At 45.1% G+C, this 10,000-nt stretch overlaps 1 protein-coding gene across 1 annotated transcript in view; it reads left to right on the forward strand.

Annotated features, from left to right (window-relative positions):
• Positions 1–5,288: 5,288 nt before the first annotated feature.
• LOC119577525 (PE-PGRS family protein PE_PGRS16-like) overlaps positions 5,289–10,000 on the forward strand; it is a 6,461-nt gene continuing 1,749 nt past the window's right edge. The window contains exons 1-2 of the mRNA XM_037925119.1: positions 5,289–5,339; positions 6,235–6,446. Coding sequence (XP_037781047.1) covers positions 5,289–5,339; positions 6,235–6,446 — 263 coding nt within the window. The remainder of the gene's footprint in view (positions 5,340–6,234; positions 6,447–10,000) is intronic.

A 10,000-nucleotide genomic window follows, 5' to 3' on the forward strand; every position in this document is an offset into this window, starting at 1 on the left:
AGATAATAGTAACAACAATAGTATAATGATGGTGAATGTCCATAAAATAATAATAATGTAGTACTGATAATACTAAAACTACAGCAATTTATATATTGACAATAATAATAACAATAATAAAAAGAATAGAAAATGGTGATAAAAATAATAATAGTAATAATAATAATAATAATAATATAATAATAATTATTATTATTATGATGATGATGATTATACTACTACTACTACTACTACTACTACTAATAATAATAATAATAATAACAACAACAATAATGATGATGATAAAAATCAATTCTACGACAGGTACTCAAGAACGGGAACAGCAGCATCAACATTATGCAATAAAAAATAACAAGATACAATGAATTAAACCGAAGTCTGTGTTAAAAAGCAATCTTCCGGATGCCTTTTGACCACTTAATAATATCCAACATGAAAGTGCCGTCCTTTATCAACTGACAAGTTCGAATATCACATTACATATCGGAGTCTATTCTCTGTGGTCAGCTTCTGATTAGGGTACATGGGTCTAACAAGTATGTTAATTTAGATCAGTCGAAAGAAATGATCGTGGGTCTGGGGAAGAGAAATAGATAAATAAAAAAGGAAGGAGAAGAAATATATATATATGGTCTTCCCACTCGTACCGTAGACCGAACATTGCAGTAGCATCAACTAAGCCAGTCATGAAAATAAGTGCAAAATTATAACAGGACACTGCATCCACGCAACTTCACAAATCGACAGTTGAGCAAATAATGAAGTGCAGTCGATATCCTAATGGCACTACGTAATTTGCATACTCCTGTCCGTTGTCTTGTCAGTCTTCACGGAGGAAGTGAGAAGACTCTGATCAGATAGCCTTCTTTGCAAAACCAACCGGCTGATCTGAAATACAATTATATGGAATGCAAATATTTCAATCATATGTGAAGTGCTCGGGACGCCATGCCACTTATTTCGCAAGGAGAGTTTAGCCTTAAGGCAACCACTTTTTATTTTGTCGGTTTAAGCCAAGTTAGGAGAGATTGCAGCAGAGTGAAGACTATCTTGAACAGAAATCGGATCTCAAAAATACGGATTTTTTCCCCTTCAATATTTACACGAGCGACCGAGTATCGTATTAGGGGGCGACGTCCTAAGAAGATCCCTTGACAACCGAGAGAGAGATCCCATGTCCTGCCCAAGAAATCCTGCCCGGCTTCCTCCCTCTCCCACCTCCACGCATTCCTACCTGGGACGCCGTGAAGGTCAATTGGCAACACTGCGACAAATATTTCTCCGTTGTATAGGTGGAAACCGCTTAGAGAGCGCGCGGGAATGGCAACTGTGATGCAGTACTGGGGCAAGATGGATGTATAAAGGGAGGGGGGGGGAAGAGAACGAACACTTGAAAAACAGAGGGAGAGGGAAAAAGGAAAGGCTGTGGCAGAGGAACACAAATAAGGGATAGGGATTGGGAGAGGGACAGGAAGAGAGGGTGAGGAATAAGATGGATAAGGAAGGGCTGTGGCTGAGATATAGAGAAAGAGAGAGTGAGAGAGAGAGAGAGAGAGAGAGAGAGAGAGAGAGAGAGAGAGAGAGAGAGAGAGAGAGAGAGAGAGAGAGAGAGAGAGAGAGAGAGAGAGAGAGAGAGAGAGAGAAGAGAGAGCAAAAACGAGAGTCACCCCCCCCACACACACCCCGTAAAGGAAGAAAAAATCATGACCCGCAAACGATCAAAACGAAAGCATCGAAGTGACAGTTAGTCTCGAGATCACCCGTTTTACGTTCCTTTTCTCGGAAATAATTGCCCGGTGACGGCCAGGTGCCTCAGTCCTCTCAGCGCCGACGCTTAGGCACGGGTACTACCGGCTACAACTGTATTTAGTTTCGGTGAATGGGTATCCCATTATATGAGGAGCCGTTTGGGATCAACTTAAGAGGTAGCGAGGGTTAAGGTATTACGTTAGAATACTAAAGAGGACTTTAAGTATCACTAAAGAGGTTTAGACGAGGTGGCCATAAGAGCACTTGTAATTAGCAGGGAAGCACTGAAAGGCGATCTGAACTTTGAAGCTTTACAAAGGCAATATGCTGATCATTCTCAATACGTGACAACCAGAGATGTTCTGAGCGATCAAACAACGCATGATGCAGCGACGTGTGACAACTTACGTGGACGTGGTGAGGGCAGCGGGCAGAAACAGGTGTCATTATAGTGGCATAACCGATCATGAGAGTTCATGTGGCCTCGTAGATATAAGTTCTGAGGGGAGGGAATGAATGAAAGAGGAGGGGGTAGGGAGGGGGGAGGGAGGGAGATGGGAAGGAGGTAGGGAGGGAGGGAAGGAGGGAGGGAGATGGGAAGGAGGTGAGGGAGGGAGGGAGGGAGATGGGAGAGGAGAAGAGATAAGGAAGAGAGAGAGAGAGGAGGAGGGGGGGGAAGAGGGAAGGAGAGAGGAGAGAGGAGAGAGAGAGAGGAGAGAGAGAGGAGAAAGAGAGGAGAGAGAGAGAGAGAGAGAGAGAGAGAGAGAGAGAGAGAGAGAGAGAGAGAGAGAGAGAGAGAGAGAGAGAGAGAGAGAGAGAGCGTGAGAGAGAGTCACATTCAGCCCGTGTCAATAGAAAAAAAACGTCAAGAGTCGGCGCAGCTCAACCAATACTAAGTGTTACAAAAAAACAAGAGTAGACATGTTATAAGTGGCACGTATACAATGCATATTTGTATTCCTTAAGGTGTATAATGATGTGCTGCTGATAATGTTAGTAATAAGACCTCCAATAACCTTGCATACAAGGGACGAAATATACACCTACAGATATAAGAGATGGGATATACATGTACAGACATACAGGACGAAACACACAGATATATAGAACGAAATAGACATATAAAATACATTTCGAAGTATACATACTTCCGTTAATAGAAACCAAATGACCCCCCCCCTTCGACAAGCATACTTAAACAACGACACTTACATGCAAGGACAATGCTAAAGAGTTTGCATCCAGAAATAAGTGATCCTAAAATTAGACGCGCGCATTACGAAATGAAACTTAAAAACGTCTGTGACAGAAAAAAATGATGGCGCAAAAAAAATAACAGCGAGAGAGAGATACAGAATGGAACGAGTTGGATAAAGAAAAAGGATAAAGGTAAGCAAAGGAATACTGCAAAGCGAAGACGAAAGAAGAATAGTAAAAAAGGAAGGGGAGAAGAAAGGGAGGGGGGATGAGGAAGAAATAGGGGCGGAGAGGAGAAAGAGGAGGTGGAAGAAAAAGACGGGGAGAAGGAGAAGAGGAAAAGGATGAGGAGGAAGGAAACGGAAAGGAACAGGATGAAGAAGAGGGAAAAAATGGAAAGTGAAGAAGAGGAAGAGGAGAAAGAAGAAGAAAAAAAAAGAGGGAAGAGGAGAACGACACAGAAAAAGAAAATGAAACAGAGAGGGAGGAGAAGGAAGAAAAGAGAAGTCGACGAAGAAAGAGGAGTAGAAAGAGGAGGGTGAAGAGAATCTCGCTTCGGCTGCAGCAGTTCCCCGGGCGTCGCTGCTGCTGCTGCTGCCGCTGCTGCAACGCCGCCACTCTCTGGGCCCTTTTTAAAGTGGCGTTACCCCTCGTGCGGCGCGTCTCCCCTCCCCCCTCCCTCCCTCCCCTCGCCACCACGCACCCCGATGCTCACCTCACTCCACATCACCTCAACACACCTGCAACGCAACACACGCTCTTTTTTTAATGTCTTAGAAGTCCATAAAGTCTGTTAGTTTAAAGGTATACCTAGATATATCTCTCAAAAGAAAATGGAATTGCTTATGGTGCTTTGTGTCGCCGATTTATCTTCCACGATACGGCCGACGCTAACACATTATTTGCATGCATCTCCCCTTATTTTCCTGCACTATTCGAGCACTACCAAAAAAGGGTAGCGAAGGGAATAAGGTCCCCATTTTTCCTTGCGTCTCTCTCCCATTTTCTTCCCTCCAAAAACGAACCATAACGCCCTGACAGTTAGCGATAAATTGTCCACGTACTGTCTCTTTTTTACAAACTAAAACGGTGACTTATGAGAGACAATAAAACCTCCCCGGATCAATTCGCTGATTTTTATGTTGATGACAGCTTCCCCGCACCCCGCTCCTTGAAGAAAAAAACAACATATAAATACAAAATCCTCAGAAAAGATATATGATCATCGTGGATGACGTTTATTTGGAGTTCTTTTCCGCTTTATTTTATTAGCAGACTTTCACAATACAAATACAAGTTTACTTTCGTTCTAGAAATAATACGCATGCTAGCAAATGGCCACCGCGGGGAGCTTCCGCTCATCTCTTGCTAACAGACAAAACAATAGGCGAAAAAGGACAATTAGGAAAAAAAAAGGAGAGAAAGGGAGACACACAGAGAAGGGCGTTAGCGAGACACGGCTGCCAGCGAGGCAATATCCCCGTCCTATTTTCTAGACAACATGGCTACCCGGTAACATCGTTCGCTACTTCTCTCAGTGGCCATACCTGACGTGTTGGCCGAGGTTGTGATTAATTCATATATGACGGAGGCATATCGGCGCTGTTGGGGGCGGGGGTGAGGGGGAGGGGAGAGGAGGCGCTCGTGGGGGAGGATGGGATGGGCGGCAAGTGGGTCTCGGACGCTCGCGACGCTGCTAATGGGTGGTCGGTGGATTGCCGGGCTTTTTGCTGTTGTTCTGTGTGTGTGTGTGTGTGTGTGTGTGTGTGTGTGTGTGTGTGTGTGTGTGTGTGTGTGTGTGTGTGTGTGTGTGTGTGTGTGTGTGTGTGTGTGTGTGTGTGTGTGTGTGTGTGTGTGTGTGTGTGTGCGCGCGCGCGCGTGCACAAACAAATTGTCTTCATCATTTCCCTGAAATTGAAATTAAGAATAAGACCATTTGGATGGTGCGCATGTAAACAGTATTTTCCCTCCAAAGTATGGTTTCATATATGAGAACTTTGTAAACCGTCAGATTTTCAGTAAATCATACACATTACAGAAACTTATGTCCGATTTACCAAGAGGAAATAAAGATAAAAATATCCTAGCAGTGTTGCGTCACTCTTGCAGACAATGCGCGCTTTACCATATAGGAAATAGCATCTTCAAAAGGCTAAACTTTATCATTTACTAAGACAATGTAAGCTTCAGCGAAGAAGCTAAAGTAAGCTTCATGAGCCCACTCTAAGCTCTGAGAGCAAGCAAAGGCATAATGCTGAAGGGAAAGGAGCGGGTAAGCTTCACGGGCAGCTAACAAGGGGAATGCAGGTAACTTGAGAAGCTTGTAAGATCCACCAGTGCTCATGTGGCTGCCACACCCTCGACACTGGATCAACTTCGTGTTACTTCTTCACGTGATGAGCTAATATGAGTTGTTAATGGAGCCATTGAATCGCGGCTGCAGTTCTGCTGAGTATCCTCCCTCCCCGGGCGACGTAACCTTGCCGGAGGGAATTCGCGAGGGAAGTATTCGGCGATCAAACGCCGCCACTTGCTACGGCTGTCAGTGCCTTTTCACGATCCCCTTGCTGAGGCCAGATTGACGGACGGTGCTGCTTCCCTGGCTTACGTTAAGGTAGCTTGTTCGTGAAACACACAATTCTCTCGTTAGTGTCAAGGTGGGTACGCGCCGACCTGGCTTGTGTCGAGTTAATTGCAATTTGTCGAGATGGTGCCAAGGCAATGCACCGTCTTTCTAGATAACATCAAGGTACACCGCACAGCGTTTCCTTTTTTCTTCCTTCTTTACTTCTGGGCAAGTGCTAAAATTCTTGTTTGGTCAACACTTCGAGCTTACGCTTGGTGGTTTGCTGTATCATCAGTTCCGAGATGATTGGGTATATTTCGCGAATTATGATCTAGTCATGGAAATCAATCGATGTCCTCGGCTTCGCCCTAATCCTCGTCAACTAGTTTTAGACTGCAAGTCGCATCGCACTGCGCAGCTTCACTTGAAGCAATTATAAGGTACACAGCATAGCTACTTCTCTAGCGGCGTTTTCCTCTCGAGACAATATCTAGCGCTTCCTGGCAATGGGACGATGCCTCTGGATTATTCAAAAACTCCCGAAGAAATCATCAAGTTGGATACGACTTCCATCCATATATCATCCGGCTTGAAGTCTTTCTCTTAAATTATCCAGCCCCTTGGAGAAATTCTCTTAATATTGTATCTGCGTCAACTAAACTTTTCCATCATTTTTCCCTAACAGTTTCAGAAGATACTTAGTATAATTTCCATAATTCTAGGAACATGCTTGGTGTGGCACAAGAGGCGTGTCAAATATGATTTTAATAAGATTTATCGGATGTAACTCAACAAATGTTTTAGCTCTTGGTTCCCTAGAGCCGTTTTCCCTTCCAGCCGCTCTTTCGCGACGAATATGGAAGAGACCCTCCGATGTTTCTAGAGCTTTCCGTCACTTGGTACCTTCTCATCCAGTTTTTGAATCTGACTGCAGGTATTGCTGACTGTAAATGCTGGGATTAACATTAATAACAGATAAAGTCGATTTCCCTCCAGTTTTCACATGTGCAGCAGAATGTTGCAAGCGGATTAACAAGGTGTTAGTTTGCCCTGTTGAAGTGGAGCTATAGAAGCACGACAATGTGCACTACCTTAGACAAACCTCGTTAAAAACAATGGAAAAGTCCCTGTTTGTGTTTGCGCTCCGCGTTTCCCCCTCCACACCCTCCTCCCCCTCGCTGCTTGTTACGATGCATCCTCCACGCAACAACCGCAGCCCATTAGTATTTCATCTCTTTATGTCTGCCCGACCCCCGAGCGTAACATCCCAATCTATCGTCAGAATGCATCTCATAACACGCAATCTACTGCAACATATCTCCCTTAAGTGCCGCAGTGCACACACCCACTGCCATCACCATACCAATCGAAAATGCGTGTCATTCAACACAGAAACCCACTCCCACACTGCCGGGCCACAGCCTCGCCTCCCCTCCCTGCTTCCCCTCCCCTTTCTACCTCTATTTCATTCCCCTTTTCACCCCTTTTCGCCCATTTTCCCTGCCATTAGAACGGCTCGGACAATCCTCACCTACGTGGGGAAACATATAGTGCTAGACAATGCACGGTACATATTAACATTTCCCGTGACACGCCGATGTAAGTAAGCCGTGGCAGGGCTGCACAGCGGGTAGACGGTAGACAGTTTTCGGAGGGAGGGAGGACGGTCAGGTGTGTGTGTGTGTTCTGCTCTTTTATTCTCGGATTGTCTGTGTTCCTGTTCTTTCAGCCTGCTTTTGTTTACGCTTTCTCTGACTCTGACCCGGGTGTCTAATCAACGCGCTATACAAACAATCAAGTTGTTAGACACACACAGTATTATATGTGTGTGAAAGTACGTGTATGAGTAAATGTATGTACGTAAATATATACGCGTGTGTGTGTATGTAAATAAGTAGACATGTGCATATGTACATGTAGGTGTATGTACATGTGTATGTGTGTATATGTATGCTTATGTATATAAGTATATATATACAGATATATATATATATATATATATATATATATATATATATAATATATATATATATATATATATATATATATATAACACACACAACACACAAACAACACACACACACACATCAAATACACACACAAACACACACAACACCACATATATATATATATATATATATATATATATATATATATATATATATATATATATATATACCACTATCACATATGTGTGTGTGTGTGCTTATGTATGTGTTGGTATATGTATATGTATATGTTATTACATGTACAGATATATGTATATGTACATGTACATGTATATGTTTGTACATGTACAGGTATATGTATGCGTACGTAAATATGTATTCATATGTGAATGTGTACGTATATCCCTATAATTCTATATGTACGTACGTACATCTCTATACCTATACATATGTGTGTATTCATATATGAATGGGTGCCCTGAAAAAGCAATAAAGCGAAAATCCCTTCGGCATATTCGCGTTTTCTTATTCTTCACTCTATTTGTGTGTGTGTGTGTGTGTGTGTGTGTGTGTGTGTGTGTGTGTGTGTGTGTGTGTGTGTGTGTGTGTGTGTGTGTGTGTGTGTGTGTGGTGTGTGTGTGTGTGTGTGTGTGGTGTGGTTGTGGTGTGGTTGTGGTTTGGGTGTGTGTTGAGTGTGTGTGTGTGTGTGTGTGTACGTTTGTGTGCGCCTGTATACATACACTATGACACATAATCAAATGAAAATATATCTATAATTACTGGTTCCAACCTATTCACCCGTCCCTCGGTCTATCAACATAGACCATGATCAGCCGCTACCACTCCATATTTCACGGCGCCAGGGGGTTTCCTCAAATCACCCCCTCCCCCCCTCCCCTCCTCCTTAAGTTCGCGTAGGAACACACTAAACTCCGGCACCTGTTCCTGTTCACCTGTTCACCTGCACAACCGTAGCCCCTCCCCTATCCCCCTTCTCCTTCCCCAACCTCTACCGTAACATCACTCCCCCCCTCCCCCTCCCTCCCCCTTTCCTCTTCTCGTGCGCCCCGCCCTTCCACCCCATCGCCATCTTCCTGAATACACTTCACCCTTAATACCTTCACATTCTCCCTCACTTTCTCCCTTAAAATCACTCTCTTCGCCTCCTTCTCCTACACTCCCCTTTTCCGTCACCTGATGATACCGTCACCTTCATATCCTATTTTCTGATGGAACGAGACTTAAAAACTTTCTTTCCTTGTGATTTTTTTCGCTCTTGCCTCCCCTCCCCCATTCTTTACCCCTTATCCCCTCACCCCTCACCCCCCCCTCTTACTATTTACAACCGGATGTGACATTTCCCGACATGGCAACCCACACTGCCGAGGCGAGCTACGGAGGCAGGGCGGAGTCGGGGGGGGGGGGGCAGAAAGATAAGGAAAGGAGAAATGGATGGGAGGACAGAGAGGAGGAGGAGGAGAGGAGGGAGGAGGAGGAGGAGGAGGAGAGGAGGAGAGGAGGAGGAGGAGAAGGAGAAGGAGGAGGAGAAGGAGGAAGAAGAGGAGGAGGAGCAGGGGGGGGGAGGAAGAGGACGAGGAAGAAGAGGAGGAGGAGCAGGGGGGGGGTGGAAAAGAAGGAAAGGAGGAAGAGGAGAACGAGGAGGAGGAGAAGGAGGAGCAGGAGAAGGAGATCGAGAAGGAGAAGGGAGAAGGATGAGGAGGAGGAGAATGGAGAGGACATGGAGGAGGAGAAGGAGAGGTAGGATGAGAAGGAAAAGGAGAAGAGGAGGAGAGCGGCTGGGGGGGGGAGAGGAAGAGGACGGGGACGAGGATAGAGGGGGGATAGAAGTGAAGAGGAGGAAAGTAGTAGGAGGAGGAGGAGGAGGAGGCAGGTTATAGTAAGGAGGAGGAGGGAAGAGGGGGAGGAGGACCGGTAGGAGGAGGGAGTGAGGAGACAGAGAGAAGGAGTGACGGATGAGAAGGAGGAGGTAGGAGAGGACGGGGGTTGAAGGGAGGAGGAGAGTGAGAACGGAGACAAGATGATAGGGAAAGAGAAGTAGGAGAAGGAGGGAAGATAAGGAGAAGAATTATTAAGAGAGAGGAGAAGGGAAGGGGGAATAAGATGATACGAAGTTGGTGAGAAAAGGAAAAGAGAAAGAGTAAGGAGAACGGGGAAAGAAAGCAGGGAAAGAGAGAGGTGACAAATTAGAGGAAATACGTGCGAGGTAAAGCCGACAGGAGAAGGAAAGGGGGCGAAAGCAGAGGAAAAGGAGCTAGGAAGTAGAGAAGGGGAAGAAGGTGAAGAGGAGCAAGAGAAGAAGGAGGAGGATGCCAAAGAACAGAGAAGAGAACAGGAAGAGCAAAATATGATCATAAAACGAAGAAGGGGGTGGGGGGAAGAGCACCGTCAACCTCGCCAGAGTGCTTATACACTTCATAAGAGTGGTCGTTCCGTAGAGAGAGAGAGAGAGAGAAAAAAAAAATCCTACTCCTTCGCGCCGATTTTTCTTTGTTGATGAGAGTGATATTTCAATACTTAT

The sequence above is a fragment of the Penaeus monodon genome, chromosome 10 (genome assembly GCF_015228065.2).
Source record: "Penaeus monodon isolate SGIC_2016 chromosome 10, NSTDA_Pmon_1, whole genome shotgun sequence".
NCBI classification, from domain to species: domain Eukaryota; kingdom Metazoa; phylum Arthropoda; class Malacostraca; order Decapoda; family Penaeidae; genus Penaeus; species Penaeus monodon.